Raw genomic sequence first — 18,519 nt, 5'->3', positions numbered from 1 at the left:
TGGTTAATGACCCTCTCAGACTGCTACATTTTTGATGAACCCACTCAGCGCACATTGTACATTGAATGGAGTTCACTCCGACACCCTTCCGCACACAGCACATGGCCACTTCCCAGTTCTTTCCACCTCACCACATGCTTTACCACTTGCCATCACCTTCGTCTTTCCTATATTCACCTTCAGACCTTTTATCTCCATACATTCCTTCCACTTGTTCATCATTTCCTTCAGTCCATACATACTTTCCGCAATCAACACCAGATCATCTGCATACAACAACTCCCACGGTAAACCCTTCTTTACGTTCTGAGCCAGCACCTCCATCACAGCTACAAATAGTAGTGGACTGAGTACCGACCCCTGATGCACTCCCACCTTCACCTCAAACTCACCACTGTTCCCGTCCTTCGTCCTTACAGCTGTGCGCGCTCTTTTGTACATTGCCATCACTACTCTGATCAACCATTCCTCCACTTCTAACTTCCTCAATGCCCATGTCAATACTTCGCGTGGAACCCTATCGAATGCTTTCTCCAGATCAACAAACCCAAGAAACAACTTCTTCCTCTTCTCCATGTACTTCTCCTGCAACTGCCTCACAATAAAGAGCGCGTCTGTCGTTCCTCTGCCTGGCATAAATCCAAACTGCATTTCGTCGATCTTCACCTTCTTCCTTATCCTCCTCTCCAACACCCTTTCCAATACCTTCATTCCATGCTCCAATAACTTTATCGCTCGGTACGAGCCACACTCCAGAGGGTCACCTTTCCCCTTGTATAGAGGGACGAGGATACTCAGTTCCCAATCCACTGGAATGCGGCCTTCTTTCACCACCAGATTACAGATCTCTGTCATTCTCTTCACACCCCAACTTCCTGCTGCCTTCAACATATCTCCCACAACTCCCGTCGGCCCTCCCGCTTTTCTACTCTTCATTGCTTTTATCGGTTCCTCAACTTCCTTCTCAGTTATCTTCTCTGCTGGTCCTAAAACTGGGTTACTCTCTATGTTGCCATCCCATTCATTCTCTGTATTCAACAGCATTTCCATATATCTTTTCCATCTTCCTTTAATTCCATCTGGGTCCACAACGATTTGTCCCACTTCATCCTTCAAGCAACTCACCCCCATCACATCACACCTCTCTTTCGCGATCTGCTTTGCAATCCTGAATACCGCTCTCTGGCCCTCTTCCGAATCCAAGCGTTCTCCGAACATTTTCCTACATGCCTCCTACGCCTTTGCTACCTCTTTCTTTGCAGCCTTCTTGGCTGCCTTATAACTTTCATGCTCTGCTTTTTCTGCTCCCGTACCCTTCGCCTTCTGCCACTCCTTGAACTTCTTCCTCTTCTCGTCAATCCTCTTTCCAACTTCATCATCCCACCACCATGTTTCCGAGTGCCTCGGTGGTCCTTTTGTCCATCCACATACCTCACCAACGGCTCCCAACAGACTATCTTTCATTGACATCCAACCACGTTCAAGCTCAACTACATCATCCTCTACCCTACTCAGCCTCTCTTTTAATGCCTCCCTTACTGTCACCACTTTCAACCTCCACACCTTCATTCTCGGTTGGTACTTCACCCACCGAGCTCTCCTCGCACCGTTCACGCTTATGTCGCAGACAACCAAGTGGTGCTGTGAAACAGCCTCCTCCCCCAGGATCATCTTTGTGTCCCGGAGGTGCCCCCTTTCTCACCTACGCACTATCAGGTAGTCAACGGTTGTCGTCGACCCACCTGACGTGTATGTAACAAGCTAATTATCCTCTTTCTGGAACTGAGTATTACAAATCAACAAATCAGCTCCAACAGCAAACTCCAAAATCCTTCCACCTTCTCCATTTCTCACGCCATATCCGTAACCCCCATGAACTCCCTCAAAACCGTCCATACTCCTTCCCACATGTCCATTTAGGTCTCCTCCTACCGCAACAACTTCCTCATCTTTCACCTTTTCCATCAGCTTCTCTATCGCACACCAGAACTTGTCCTTCTCTTCATCGCTCCGACCAACCTGCGGAGCATATCCCGAGATGACGTTCACCAACAGCTTTCCAATCATCATTTTCACCATCATCAACCTGTCACTCACTCTAGTCACACTCACCACACTGTCTACAAACTCCTCAGAAAACAGGACACCAACACCATTCACGCCCTCCAGGCACCCTTGCCACACAAACCTGTATTTCTGTCCCTGCCTAGCCTTCACCATTCTCACACCACTTCCCTTCCATCTCGTCTCTTGCACACAACATATGTCCACTCTTCTTCTGACCAATACTTCCACCACTTCTCCTGATCTCCCTGTCATTGTCCCTACATTCCATGTCCCAAACCTCAGAAACCGATCTCCACTTCGGGCTGTACCCTGCCCATATGTAGTTGTAATTGTCATGGTTCTCTTTTTGAGGCAATGTTTTTATGGCCGGATGCCCTTCCTGACGCCAACCCTCTTTGTCGCCTCTTACGACACGCAGGGATACAGTGTACCTATTCTAACCAGGGTACACACCGGGGCATGATCCATTTGCATGCATTTGCATGATCATGCATGGGGCATGATCCTTCTGAAGAAATCCATTTGCAGATGAATACACCACTGCTGCCATGAAGGGATGCACCTGATTGGCCATGATGTTCAAATATCCTGTGGCATTCAAACGTTGCTCCACTTTTATCAAGGGGCCCAATGTGCACCATGAAAACACACCCCACACCATCACACCACCACCACCAGCTTGCAATGTTGATGCATGGCATGATGGATGCATGTACTTATGTGGTTTTCTCCACACCCTAGTCCTCCCATCAGCATGAAACAGCAGGAACCACGATTCATCAGACCAGGAAGTGTTTTTCCTTTCCTCCAGTGTCCATTGTTTTCGTCGTTAGCCCGCTGCAACTGCAGGTTCATGCTTTTTACTGAAAGAAGTGGAACTCTGTACATTCGTCGGCTGCCATACCCCATTCGTGTCATGGTACGACGAGTTGTGCATTATTTTATGGGTCTTTTGACACCAATGTTGTACTGGACTGTCAAGTGACTAACTGTAGCCCGTCTGTTGCTCTGCACAAATAGTCTCAGCCTCCATTGGCCTCTTTCATCAATGAGGAGTTTTCGACCACTGGCTGCCATTGGCTGGATGTCTTTTGGGTGGTGGACCATTCTTGATACACATGGGGAACTGTTGAGCGTAAAAAACCCAGCAGCGTTGCAGTTTTTGACACACTCAAACCGGTCCTCCTGGCACCTCTTACCAGTTCAAAGGCACTTAAATCTTTTGTCTTTCCCATTTACCCTCCGAATGTCACACATACACAATCCATGTTGCACTCATCTCACGACTTAAAAATCCTTCTTTTACCTGTCTCCTCCCCTTCATCTACATTGATTGAAGTAGATTTAACAGGTGCAATCAATAAGGGATCATAGCTTTCACCTGGATTCACCTGATGAGTCTATTTCATGGAAAGAGCAGGTGTTCCTAATGTTTTGTACACTGAGTATATATATATATATAACAGGAAAAAAATTGGCCTACCAAATGCGATATGAAATGTTATTGTGAACTTCCACTCTGAAGTTGCAGAGTTATTAAAGAGCTTAAATTTATGCTTCAGAGCTGAGAAATATACCCTCAGAGAACATGAAAGAAATCTCATACCTCACTTTTCTTTACCCAATCAAAAACATGCACAAAAAATTTCTTTATCATTTCTCCCTTTGAGGAAAAGAAGCACAAGTCAAAGGAGTATCGAGATATCTAATTAAAGAGCGCTAACTTTTCTCAAGCCGGTTTAGAAATGGCCTACATTTAAGTCTCAGCTGCGGATGGAGCTTGTGGCATGCTGAGGAGCTAATGATCAAAACACGTGTCCACCAGTGGCTGTCAGCTGAGGTTTAACTCATGAGCACACATGATCTGTGGATTTAAACAATGCAGAAACTTCCTGACGAAAGCCAAGTAGCACTTGTAACTTGTAACTTGCTCAGTAAAGCCTTCGCGAAGGTGGAGAACTTTATCCTGGATGAAAGCATGTATGCAAATTATTGTGTGGCTTGAGGAAGGTTAGGCTTTCAAGTGACCGATTTTAATGCCTACGGACCATTTCAAAATTAAAAATATTGTAATAGACAAGAGCAAATGAAGAGTTGAAGCTCTCAGCTTTACAAATAACCACACCAAAAAGAGGGCTCAGCAGCTAGTCGGAGGCGGGTAGTGCATGTTCGGTTAGTTTCAAGTGCTGAGTGCCCATCATTAGGCCAGGGAGGTTGATGTTACACACCTAACAACAGTAGATCAGCAACTCCTTTGACTTCGCTTAAACCCTCATGTCTCACACCTGGCAACAGCACATCAGCAAGAACACAACACTGTCACATGGAGGGCAAAGCAACACAATCCCAAAATAATATACATCAGGTGATGTGAGCTGAGACATTAACAGCTAGTATATCATTGCAATTACTATGGTGACCAAAAAATTAACATAAACTGTCTGTTCTCAAAAGGCATGGCACCATCACACAATTATTCACACAATGCAGTGATTTCTACAAGAATAAGCCAATGAGATGGGTACGACATCTCAAGAAAGACCTAGAAAATGGAATCCGATGCAAATGAATCAATGGCTTTGCCTCCACCCATGTCAGATGTCAACTCACTGTTACGTTCAAATTCAACTAAAGGTCAGATGCGAGTGACAGAGAAAAGAGAGATGAGGAGAAGAGAGACAAAATCAGATGTTTATTACTCGAGTTAATAATTCTGCAAAATAATTAAAGGGCACATGACCTTCGACATTTTGAACCAAAATAGAATCGGTTCGCCTTCGACAAATTTTGATTTCTCAGTTCATCGTTTTGGGGTACAAAAGGGTTAAAAAAAAATAACAATTTTTTTACCTGCTGAACCCAAACATCAAATCCGTTTATCTTTGTATTACAGTCAATAGTTTTGCAAAGTATGGTTGAAATCATTTCGGTGGTTCTCAAGTTATTGTGGTAACAAGAAACTAGAGAGTTCATAGAACACGATACCCCACACGGTGTTGAAGTATAACTTCAATTGAAATAAAATAATGATTTTAAAGATAGTTCAAAAAAAAAAAATAGAACGGCACTAGGTAGAGCTCAGGCTCAACAGATTATATTTTGTATGCCATTGATAGGCCAGATCTGGATTCGGACCAGAACAAAAATCTAATCGCTTGTTCTTGTCACTAAACCAACTCATTCACCAAGGTTCGTCTGAATCCATCCATGCCTTTTTGAGATATCATGCAAAATATCAGTTTTAGTACTATTACTTAATGGTGAGGAATATCTAACTACGGTATCTAACACGTTCCATTAGTTTTTCGTGTCTGCTGTTTGTGTTCTTTTTGACATCCTTAAAAACAGCATGTTTCCTGTTTGGAATGATTTTTAGGTCATCTGATCTCGACGCTCGAAGAGATGAACTTATAAAATGGGTCGTGATGTCCGGATGTCTGTCCTTCCGCCCGTCTCTCCGGTCCTCCTTTATCTTATTGCTATTTTTGCTACTCCTCCTTTATCACCTGGCTGATTTTTTCTGAAACTTGACAATAGAATACAACATAGTGGTCTCCACAATCGCTCAGGCTTCGATTTTTCAATTTCAGATCACGGGTGGCTCCCATGGGTTGGGGTGGGGGAAGATGGGGGAGGGGAGGGGTTAGCCCCAAAACTTTGGATTCCAACTCATCTCTTATTTACCAACGAAATGCTCCGAAACCCAATACAGCCCTTCCACTGGATGACCCGCACGATCGCTCGATTTTACATTTATTAAATTTCGGAACAGGGGGCCTCCCGGGGATTTAGGGGGCTCTCAGGGGGTTTCCTCAAATCAGCAGAGATCTGAACTGCAGCCTCAAGAGATGACCATCAGCTTACTCGGGGCTATTTATCAATTTTATTTGACTGCCAGGAAGGCAGAGTAAAAGAAAAAATATATATAACATATATATATATATATATATACCAGTCATTATGTGACTCCATACGAACGGTACGGCGTCGCATGATGACTGGTATATAACCGAAAGGTTTAAAGAGTCACAAGTGTATGGAAGACTCACTGCGTTGCCCTGATGTAGCCCCAATAAGGGCGAAACCAGGTCGGTAACTGTGAGTTTTGCATACACTTGTGACAGTATCCGAATTAACATGTATAAAAATGACGCACTGCGAGATGGCTCCTCCAGAGCTTGGCAGGCAAGGCGGACACATGTGGCGGTGAGGACACGGTGTTCACTCATTAGGTTGGAGCACTAAAATATATATACTATATATATATATATATATATATATATATATATATATATATATATATATATATATATATATATATATATATATATATATATATATATACATATACATATGGAGCGTTTAATCTGGAGAAAGCATTCGATAGGGTTCCACGTGAAGTAGTGACATGGGCATTGAGGAAGTTAGGAGTGGAGGAATGGTTGATCAGAGTAGTGATGGCAATGTACAAAAGTGCGTGCACAGCTGTAAGGACGAAGGACGGGAACAGTGGTGAGTTTGAGGTGAAGGTGGGAGTGCATCAGGGGTCGGTACTAAGTCCACTACTATTTGTAGCTGTGATGGAGGTGCTGGCTCGGAACGTAAAGGAGGGTTTACCGTGGGAGTTGTTGTTTGCAGATGATCTGGTGTTGATTGCAGAAAGTATGGATGGACTGAAGGAGAAGATGAACAAGTGGAAGGAATGTATGGAGAGGAAAGGTCTGAAGGTGAATATCGGAAAAACAAAGGTGATGGCAAGTGGTAAAGCATGTGGTGAGGTGGAAAGAACTGGGAAGTGGCCATGTGCTATGTGCAGGAAGGGTGTCGGAGTGAACTCAATTCAATGTACAATGTGCGCTGAGTGGGTTCATCAAAAATGTAGTGGTTTGAGAGGGTCATTAACCAGTGTGGCAGCTACATTCAAGTGTAAGGTGTGCACAGAGGGAGCTGCAGATGGAGGAAATGTTGAGTTGGATCTTGGAGTCGGCGTGAAGCTGGAAGGTGTGAAAACATTTTGCTACCTAGGAGACATGCTGAATGGAGAAGGTGGATCAGACTCGGCAACGGTTGCTGGAGTGAGATGTGCATGGAAGAAGTTTCGGGAACTGAGTGGCGTGCTGACGAGGAAGGGAGTGTCGTTGAAGCTGAAGGGAAGGGTGTATGCTGCATGTTTGAGAAGTGTTATGATTTATGGGAGCGAGACGTGGGTAATGAACGTAGAGCAGCAAAGAAGGCTGGAAAGGGTGGAAATGCGAATGGTTCGGTGGATGTGTGGAGTATCGTTGAGAGAGAGGAAGCCAAATGATGAATTGCAAAAGATGATGGGAATAGAGCTTGTGATGGATGCTGTGAAGAGAAACAGTTTGAGATGGTTTGGTCATGTGTTGAAGAAGGATGAAAGTGACTGGTTGAGAAGAGTGATGGAAATGAATGTGGAATGAAGTAGAGGATGGGGAAGACCGAGAAAGACTTGGCTAAAGATGGTGGAAGAAGAAATGCGGGCAAGGGGGTTAAGAAGGGGAGATGTAGAAAATAGGGCAAAATGGAGAAGATTGTCATGGGGACCGCAAGGCTAACCCCCACTCTTGCAGGGAAAATGGCCTTTAAAATGCCTGTTTGTTGTTGTTGTGTGTATATATATATATACATATATACATATATACAGTCACGTGAAAAAGTAAGTACACCCCATGTAAAGTTTTGACTTTTTCAACATATTTCAACATACAGCTATTTGATCTTCATTTCAACAATATTGAAAGATAAAGGTGATATAATATAGCAAATATCATGAAACATTTACATTTTGTAGTCCTTGAATAATTTAAATAAACATAAATGCAAATTTCGCATGTGGAAAAAGTAAGTACACCCCGACATTTATCACTACTTCAAATACCTAAAATTAGAATCAGGTGCACCAGCTCAGGTGCAAATGATTAGAACATCGTTAGAGAGGATCTTGGAGGAACCTGTCTTATTTAAACCTCAGACATTTAGTTTGGTTTGCTCTTTGTTGTTGAAGTGTGCGGCCTCACCATTCCTCGATCAAAAGAGCTCTCAGAGGCCTTCAGAAAGAAGGTTATAGATACCTACGAGTCTGGGAAGGGATTTAAAAAGATCTCCAAACAATTTGAAATCAATCATTCGACTGTCCGGAAGATCATCTACAAGTGGAGAAGATTCCAAACAACTGCCAACTTGTTCAGGCCAGGCCGCCGCAGCGAGTTCAGCCAGAGAGCAGAGCGCAAGATGCTGAAAGAAGTCTCTAAGAACCCCAGAATGTCATCACGGGACCTACAGGTAGCTCTTGCCACTGTTGATGTCAAAGTGCACGAGTCTACCATTAGAAAGAGGCTGCACAAATTTGATATACATGGGAGGTGTGCCAGGAGGAAACCTTTGCTGTCCAGAAAGAACATCAGGGCAAGACTAAAGTTTGCCAATGAACACCTCGGCAAAGACCAGCACTTCTGGAACAATGTGCTCTGGACAGATGAGTTAAAGGTAGAGCTATTTCGCCACAGTACCAGAAGACATGTTTGGCAAAAACCAAAGAAAGCATTTGACCACAAGAACCTGATACCAACTGTAAAGCATGGTGGTGGAAATATTATGGTTTGGGGCAGCTTTGCTGCATCAGGGCCTAGGAAGCTCACCATCATAGAATCCACAATGAATTCTTCATTGTACCAGAGGGTGCTTGAGGATAATGTGAGGCCATCTGTCGGAAAGTTGAAGCTCAACCGAAGGTGGACCTTGCAACATGACAATGACCCGAAACATACCGGTAAATCCACCAAGGATTGGCTGAAAAGAAAGAAATGGAGGGTTCTGGAATGGCCAAGTCAAAGCCCGGATCTAAATCCCATCGAGATGTTGTGGGGGGATTTGAAACGAGCTGTGCATGCAAGAAACCCCTCAAACATCGCACAGCTGAAAGAATTCTGCATGGAGGAGATGACAAAAATTTCTCCAAGTCGATGTCAGAGACTGATAGACAGTTATAAGAAACGCCTACTTGAGGTTGTTTCTGCCAAAGAGGGCAATACCACCTATTAGAGCCAAGGGTGTACTTACTTTTTCCACATGCGAAATTTGCATTTATGTTTTGTTTAAATTATACAATGGACTACAAAATGTAAATGTTTCATGATATTTGTTATATTATATCACCTTTATCTATCAATATTGTTGAAATGAAGATCAAATAGCTGTATGTTGAAATATGTTGAAAAAGTCAAAACTTTACATGGGGTGTACTTACTTTTTCGCATGACTGTATATACTATATATATATATATATATATATATATATATATATATATATATATATATATATATATACTATATATATATATATATATATATATATATATACACACATATATATATACATATACATATATATATATATATATATATATATATATATATATATAAATAAATATATATGTATATATATAAATATATATATATAAATAAATAAATATATATATATATATATATATATATATATAAATATATAAATATATATATATATATATATATAAATATATATATATATATATATATATATATATATATATATATATATATATATATATATATATATATAAATATATATATATAAATATATATATATAAATATATATAAATATATATCTATCTATAATTCCACTAATCTCTGTCTGTGTGTGTGTGTGTGTGTGTGTGTGTGTGTGTGTATGCGACCGCTGTTTCTCGACAACTACCGGTCCGATATACTTGAAACTTGCCAGGTATATTGCTGGGGACCCGAGGATGTGCCTTTTCAAGGTTTCATATTAATCGGACAAGTAGTTACCGAGCTATGTCCAAAAAACGATTCAACCAATCAGAGCAGCGAGTTATCACGTGTGCCGAACGTGGCGAACAGACTCTGCCTCGGACGGCACATTTGAGAGCGTATTCATTTATTTCACGTTGGCAAACTATGTTGGCGTTAAACTATGTTTTAAAACTAATTAAAACTACTTTGCGATTCATCGTAACTGCGATTCGTAACTGCCGTTCGCTTTGGCTTTGCGAATGGACCAAACCATTTCATGTAAATAGAGGGGGGGGATTGTCACCGTACTCGCAAGCCGTTCGCTTTGGACCAAACCATTTCATGTAAATAGAGGGGGGGATATAATTTTAGATATAGATATAGTACGGGCATGCCCTAGTATATATAAATATATATATATATATATATATAAATATATATAAATATATATATAAATATATATAAATATATATATAAATATATATAAATATATATATATATATAAATATATATATATATATATAAATATATATATATATATAAATATATATATATATATAAATATATATATATATATATATATATATATATATATATATATATATATATATATATACATATACTGAAACGCAAAAGAAACTTACCACCTTTGAAACCTTTAAATATCAACAATAACACTGCGTGTAGTAAATGTGTGAACTTATTTGTGGACAATAGTGTCCTCACTGTCAGACAAAACGGTCACGGATGGTCACTTGAACCTTCAATGGTCACTTCATAGCACAGCTGTTGAACAGCCGTTTTGACTGTCAGTGATTAGCCAAGGGGTACGGGATGATTTTAATGAGCTGCATGTGATGTCTTGATATTGGCTTTAAAAAGGCCAGTGCAAAATGGGCATTTCAATCAACATGCCACGATTGTCAAGGGATCAACGGCAGCGTGCCCTGGGCATGCTGCAAGGCGGACTGAGCTACCGTGAGGTGGCACGTCGCCTTGGCTGTTCACACCAGACGATATCGGCCCTGATGTACAGAGACACCCTCCACAACTCTGCAGATGACAGACCTCGATCAGGGAGGCCAAGACTCACCACTGCAAGGCAGGACAGGCAGATGGTCCGAAGTCACCTGCGGGATCGATTCCGTCCAGCATCCCGCACTGCGGCAGAAACTCCGGGGCGTGCAAACCCACGGATCTCCAATGATACTGCACGAAGACAACTGCATGACTATGGTCTGACTGCCAGAAGACCATACAGAGGCCCCGTGATGACGGCTGCCCATCGCCGCAACCGACAGAGATGGTGCCAGCAGCATCAGCGGTGGACCTTGGCGCAGTGGAACGAGGTCGCTTTCAGCGATGAGTCAAGGTTCTGTGTGGACAGTCATGATGGGCGTGAGCGTGTCTGGAGAAGAACTGGCGAGCGATATGCCGATTGTTGCGTGCGTCAAGCCAACAGGTGGGGTGGCCCAAGTGTGATGGTGTGGGCCGCCATATCAGGCCGGTACAGGACGCCACTGTTGGTTGTGGATGGGAATCTTAACGCCCAGCGGTATGTGGATAACATCCTGCGACCTCATCTGCTGCCATTCCTGCTAGACCACCCAGAACTGAGAACCTTTCAGCATGACAACGCTCGTCCCCATGCTGCTCGCTTTACCACTGCATTTCTCCAAGGCGAGAACATCAACACCATGCAGACATGCTGCATGGAGAAGGTGGATCAGACTCGGCAATGTTGTCTTCCAATTCATGTTCAAAATATGACAATCAATTTAAGCAAGTTGTTCCTCGATCATAAACTGCTGTTTGTGGACAGACAGCCGGATGGACAGACCGACATGAACCAATTACCTAACCCCACTTTTCCCTGGTCTTCAGCTGTGGAAACATTAAAATGCTGTATATAAAATGGGGTTTGTGGATGGTGGCACAATTGATATTTAAATCAGTCAAAGGTCGAAAATAAAATCACGCTGTGTTGTGTTGCATTTGGTACAATTATAACTTTCATCTTTTTTTTTTTTAAGAAGGGATCAAATGTGAGAAGGGATTAATTATGTTTGATTGAGACACCAAGTACATCTATCATACTTATACTGATTGTCATAATTAGCTTTCCCGTCGTTTTTAAAGACATTAGCGTTTTAGTAGTTTACAAAAAAAACTCAAACATAATCGATCATAATTCCTCAAAAGGAATCTTTTTTTCGAGAAAATGAATTATTTTGACACCTTCCACCACAAAAGTGCAATTCTGTGAGCTACAGCTGACAAGAAGAACAATCTGCCTTACTCATCTGCCTTGCAGGAGACTTCCTGTCGCTACAAGTGTACTGTACACAATCAAAGATGACTGAGAGCAAAGCCTTTAAATGAAATAATTTGTATTGTCGGTTTTAATTCGCCAAAAAAACGTTAATAATCCTGAAGACCAAAACACACCTGACAGCAAAGAGTCCCGGATGTCCTGCAGGTACTGTACCATGCTCTCCGCATTCGGAATGAAATTCTCCAGGTCTTCTTTGTCCGGCAGCATGCGGCTTAGTTTTCCTATACATGGTGCAAGCACAAGGGAGTCACAATAACCAATTGTGCGATTCAGTTTGGAGATAAAGGAGGGAAAATTAAAGGGTGGAATAAAAGTGGAGCAGGAACATAGGGGTGGGGAGGGGTGGTAGGAAGGGGCAGAGTGAGGGGGTGAACTGAAAGCAGGTGATGAAAGGGTTGAAGTAATGACCCATAAGAGGTGGTTTTTCCAATTCTCACATGGACAAGCAACACTTTCTTAACACAATAGTGCCAAAGATCATGTCAGTGGCCCTGTAATCCCTATAGACTTGGGTCACTCCATTAAAGGGGCATATACAATTTTAACATCAAGTGGATGAAAATTCCCTGGAAACAAAGTAATAACTATAACAGGCACTCAGTAGAGCGCATACCTCTGCCAGGCTGAACAGTTTACGTTTTGTATCCCACATATAGGCCGGATCTGGATTCAAACCTGAACCAAAATCTAATCGGCTTGTTCTCGTCACCGAACCAACTCCTCCACCGACTTTTGTCAGAACGCATCCGCAACTTCTTGTTTGAAACATCGTGCGATACTATATATCGTTTTTGGCAATATCTCTCAATGGTGAAGAATCACTTTAATAAATTCTAGTGTTCAGATACGGATCCAGATATACACCAAATTCTAAGCAATTCGTCCCTGTCACACACCCACAACCTGTCCACCAAGTTCCATCTGAATCCGTCCATAACTTTTTGAAATATCCTGCTCACAGACAAACAGACAGACAGACAGGGGTGAAAACATAGCCTCCGTCCATCTTAAATGGAAGAGGTAATTCAAAAGAGCAATCGAAGATTGCATACTGTCCTATCCGTGGCCGATAAAGACCGGTCTCGGATGGATTAGCCAAACGAGCTTAACACTCCGAGGCGTTCAGTCAAAAATAACAATGTTCTTTACAAGCGAGGGAAAGGAGAATGAAGAACGAACCTTACGGGTCCCTCCGGACATCCTTGAACCTGCGATAATTCATTCAAACCGACACAGATTTAAAATGTACAAAAATACCGGCTTTATTGAAGAAATGCCAGCAACAAAATAACACCCGACAAAACTAAGATTCCTAAATGGGATATCCCCACACAGACCCGTATACACACACAAAGTGAAAAATAAAGGTGAAAATAAAGCGTGTAATTGTGACTTAACTCTGGTCCCCTTGATCGTCTGGAATAGTCACAGGCCCTCTGTCCCCACGTGGCAAAACACCCTGCTGCGCAGCCCACGAGCAGGAACCGGGCCTCCATGTGCAGTCCACTCATTCCTAGCTCCGTGCGCGAAGCGAGCAGGCCACGCCCGCTCGGTCGCTCCAGCCGCGCTAGTCCTCACGATCGTCAAGATCTCCAATGTCCCTGGCGCAAGAGCACTATAAAATGTTCACGTGTTCGTCAAGACGGCCCTCACGTGAGAGCACAACTGCGACTGCACAGCACCAATGTTCCAACGCAAGCGATAGTAAACCTCGACCATTCGCTATAAAGTCCCGAAGCAGAGAGAGAAAGGCAAGAGCTCGTGAAATTTGACCGTTCGTTGTGAAATCCCGAAAACAGAGAGAGCTTATGTCTACCATCCAACTCCTTTGTACTCAAGGCTCTGACGTCATCTGATGCCGCCCGTGCCTGCTCCTATCAGCCAGTCCCTCTCTTCGTTGCTCGGCAAATCTCACCAATCACTGCACTCCAGGGTGTGGCCTCCCGGACCTGCCTGCTCTTGTGACCACACGACGGTGGTATCATCGTGCGTGTTCAAAGTCCTGTTTCCAGTTAGCTTTTATTTAGTGTCATTTAATGCGCTATTTCCTGGCTTTGTGTGTGTGCTGCATTGTCATAAGGAACAGAGGAAAAATAACAGAGGCCATTTACATACAGGGTATTTACCATTAATCCCTAACTAATTAATATAACCCCACCCCTCTCATGGGGACACTTATACGCGCTTACATGACATCCGGTCTCAACAAATTTTCTACTTTTGATACATGGGGTTTCTTCTTCTTCATTGCGACATACAGAGCATGGTATACTATACAATTCTACCTGGACTAAGGTAATCACTGCCAATGGGACAAAGTCACACCGCAGCCAGCCGCCCGCACGAGGCAGGCGAAACCCCTCCTCCTCCGATTGCCACAATCCACCAGGTTTCTACCACGCACCTCGCGAGCGCGTATCGCTCAAAGCACAGCCGCATTCACCGAAGGCCCAGGGATAGAGAGAGAACAACTGTGACCGCCCGTCACGAACACAGGACGGAGAGAGAAAATATGCGTCCGCTTCCACCAACGCTAAAACAGAGAGAGAGAGAGAGAGAGAGAGAGAGAGAGCGAGAGCGAGAGCGAGAGCGAGAGCGAGAGCGAGAGCGAGAGCGAGAGCGAGAGCGAGAGAGAGAGAGAGAGCAATCACGAGCCAAACTGTGACCGCCTGCCACGAACCCAGGACAGATAGAGACAAAGAATGCGTCCGCCTGCTTTGAACACAGGAACCAAGAGAGAGCAAAATGGTGGTCGCTTCGCCTTTTCTTTTCCCCGTTCTATAAGGTTCCAAAATGACGTCAGCTCGCTCCAATCACCGAGCGCCGTCGAATCGTCCCAACCAATCGTCCTTCGGGGCATGGCCTCATGGCCATTCTTGGCGCCCATCAAGAAGGTTCGGCTGAGCGAAGTCGTAGTGTCTGGGTACTGTCGGCGATTATGGTGTTGGCAATTATGTGCCGAGTGCATGGCTGGCCGAGTGAGTTTTATAAGAACAAAGGGAAAAATCACAGAGGCATTTACACATTGGGAATTTATCCTTATGCCCTACCTAATTAGCATAGCTCCACCCCTCGCATGGAGGCACATAATGCTTACACAGATATTCGGCCCTAACCTAGTTACATCGAGGCGGTTTCGCGGCATACGGAGCACGCTAAACCGACACAATTCTATCTGGACTAAGGCATTTCATTCCTATCCCCACACACGTAACAATATTTTATAGACATACTCGCATTATAATTTCACAGTGCATACTTTACAAACATACTCACATTCTAATTGCACATACTTCAGAGGTACTCGGTTGAAAGAAAGAAAACGTGCAAAAATTGTCGTCTACTTTGGCAAATGATGAGCGAACAAACAGACAGACAAATAGATCAAAATGCAATGCCCTCTTCTCTGGGCAGGATAATAAAAAAAGTCAAAGATTCTATTTGGCCTTTCGGACATGTATCCACATTTGATATTCCAATGCATGTAATGCTACACAATGTGCTGCATTGCTTCCACCAATAGAAATGACAAATATGCAAATGTGTAAAAGTTCAAAATTAAATAAATGTGTTATACAGGAAGTGCAACTTTGCTTGGACTGATCCACATTCACACCTTTTCAGTAATTTTAACCAACAGATGGTATTCCTGTTGCGCACACCATTGAAAACCAATCGGTGAGATACGTTTTTGTGTTCAACAAAAATCAAAACATCTGTGGACATTATTTCAGTTCGAGCAATGATGACCCACCAAGATCGATGTGCTTGTCCAACTCCCAGACGAAGTCTGGCACCAGTGCGGAGTACTCACTCAGATCCGGTAAAAATTCTTTCCATTCGTTATATTTCTGGGAAGAAATGTAAAAATATATTTAAACTCCCAACTTCCCCTTTCCAAAAAAGAATCCTGTACTTCCTTCCAAGGCTTCAATGTCACCGAAGACATTACATTACATCTCCTGCATGTTTGACATGTTTTCCTCTTCCATGTACTGATAATGATCAGTTTAAGTCGGAATTACGTTCCTGGAAAACACGAGTTAAACTGACACGACGTTAACTGATTGGCTATTTCCCATAATGATTAACTAACGTACAGGATATATGTTCCAGCATTCCAATATTCCACATGTAAAGTCTAAATAAATCACAAATGATACAATTTAATCAGGAAGAATAATACTAAATAAAGGAGGGCAGTTAGTACAAGTTAGTACAAACCACCTCTAAAGGTGGTTTTTTAGTTAGTACAAGATATATTAACACACAATATCTAAATATCTATAAAGCTCAGTTGACTTTTTGCTCCACCAAATAACAGTGAAACGGGGTTGAGTAAAAGGGTGAAAATTTTACAGATGCTGTGATAAATAACAACCTCTGTCGGTTTGAATGTTTGAAAGAGAATCGACGTCTGGATCAATTTTTGAATTAATTTAAATCCCGATATATATATTGTTACAGACACGACTTTGATGTTAAGGTGGGCCGAGCGGAATGGCCGTCGTGTCCGCACAAATTACCCGACTATACTCGCCGTTGACGAAGTCGCGCTACGCTGGCTCAATAAGAAAAAGAAGACACCCGGCTGGATTACAATCACACAATACGACACCAACGTTTCGATTCTCAAGTATATTCGTACGGAAAAAGGTTAGATTACAGGGGCTAGAGGTATATTACAGGAAGACAGGCACTTAGACACACTCTTATATTAACCCCGGACAGACGACAGACACACGGGACAAAATGCTGACTCACACGGGGGTTGATGAAAAGGAAAGGCAGGTCGCGATGGCTCAAGGTGCACTCTTGGCTCAAGGCAGAATCGACTCGGTCCGGTCCAGAGATGCGGGGAGGTATCGTCGCGCTCGGGGTGGCGGTGGCTTCTCTCTCCAGTCTCCAAGCTGAGGCGCATCTGACGTCACGTCCGGCAAGCGGCTGCGTATATCCGGCGGGGAGTGACACGCCCTCGGCTCGTTAGCTCCGCCTCGTGGAATCGGCACGTTGCTTCTCATTGGGTGCGTGCGGGGGGGGTTACTGGCTCCGCCCCCGACGAGGAGCTGACAGCCAGCCCCTTCGGGGTAACCCCGTGGAGCGCATGGTCTGGAGCTAATCGAGCCGGTGTGAGGACGCATCCTCCCCCGCTCCGCCGCCATCCCCTCTGTTGTTGTTGTAATTGTTGTTGTAGTTGTTGTTATTGTTGTTGTTTGGGGAAGAAGATGGGAGGAGGTATGGGAAAGGTCCTAAACTCACTACTGATGCCATATAATCACATTCTGGTGCAACGAAGAGTCATAATTAATGGAAACGAGGCCTTAACTGACATAGATTAAGAATAACTAGGAAGATGTCCGAAAGTTGTCTACGTGTGGTGCGGTGGACCTGGGCACGACATTTAATGGGGGAATAAGGGGAAGGTCGGCTCTACTGATTGTTATTTACATGCAATGGGACTAGGGAATGGGGGACTGGGGAAAGTTGGGGAGTATTGGAGAAAATAGGGGAATATTTACAAGCGGATATGGAGGCCAAATTCCATATTCGCAACATTGCACCCTTCTCTACCCTCGGGGCGTCCCGACCCGATAAATTTTTACCTACTTTAGTGTGGCACGCAATGTAGTTCCCTCTACTATTAACTCTACCCTGAGTGCGACAGTTTTACAGATATTCACAAATGAGTAAATATGTCCCCCTGCGACGTTGCACCCTTCTCCTCACAGAAACACACCCACAGGATAACCGAATCCGGAAAGAATCCTCAAACTAAACATACAGCCGGTAGGGAGCATTATTTACAAGATTACGCTGATATCTACACTACGATCCAGGACCTGTTTTTGGAGGAACACATGCAGATGTTATGCATAGAGAGAGCGCGCTTGCCAACATCGATACACCAACCCACGAGTGCTCTGTGGCCGACGGCCTTTAATAACGTGCAGAGCACCCTTCCCGAGCATCAAAAGCACCACCCCACCACCAATCGGTGCAGTCACCATTGTTCATTGGAATAAAAATAAATTCGACAACCCCTAACCCTGCAGGTGTCTCTTGCTCTTCGTGTGGCCTTCAGTGGTGTTAATTAACAGTGGTTCACCTTTATGGCATAGGTGCCACGTTGACCCATAGGTCCTTCCACGGGTGGTGCTTGGCCGCAAAAGAGCTGCGGTCCATTGTGGGTGGCCACAAACATTGCGGTCCATATGGTGTATCGATCCAGGCAGCCAACAGCGAAAGTGCAGGCCCACAACTGCGCAGCCAGCACCTCTCTCTCTCCTCTCTCTCTACCCCAAAGCCA

The 18,519-nt window shown here is 43.6% G+C and overlaps 2 protein-coding genes across 5 annotated transcripts in view; both read right to left on the bottom strand.

Annotated features, from left to right (window-relative positions):
* LOC144891596 (uncharacterized) overlaps window positions 1-18,519 on the bottom strand; it is a 710,104-nt gene that overhangs the window by 156,645 nt on the left and 534,940 nt on the right. The window lies entirely within an intron of this gene.
* Window positions 1-18,519, bottom strand: part of LOC137424622 (dynamin-like GTPase OPA1, mitochondrial) — a 169,621-nt gene that overhangs the window by 133,142 nt on the left and 17,960 nt on the right. For 2 of the 4 annotated variants that reach the window (XM_068112258.2, XM_068112260.2), the window contains exons 3-5: window positions 15,967-16,063; window positions 12,326-12,433; window positions 4,296-4,352 (exon numbers count right to left, since the gene is read on the bottom strand). In XM_068112258.2, the coding sequence (XP_067968359.1) occupies window positions 4,296-4,352; window positions 12,326-12,433; window positions 15,967-16,063 (262 nt within the window). The remainder of the gene's footprint in view (window positions 1-4,295; window positions 4,353-12,325; window positions 12,434-15,966; window positions 16,064-18,519) is intronic. The other 2 variants (XM_068112259.2, XM_068112261.2) reach the window with 1 other exon arrangement.

Source organism: Myxine glutinosa, chromosome 4, assembly GCF_964187855.1.
Source record: "Myxine glutinosa chromosome 4, kmMyxGlut1.1, whole genome shotgun sequence".
In the NCBI taxonomy this organism is placed as follows: domain Eukaryota; kingdom Metazoa; phylum Chordata; class Myxini; order Myxiniformes; family Myxinidae; genus Myxine; species Myxine glutinosa.
Note: the sequence above shows the minus strand (reverse complement) of the source record. Positions and strands in the feature narration are given on the sequence as shown.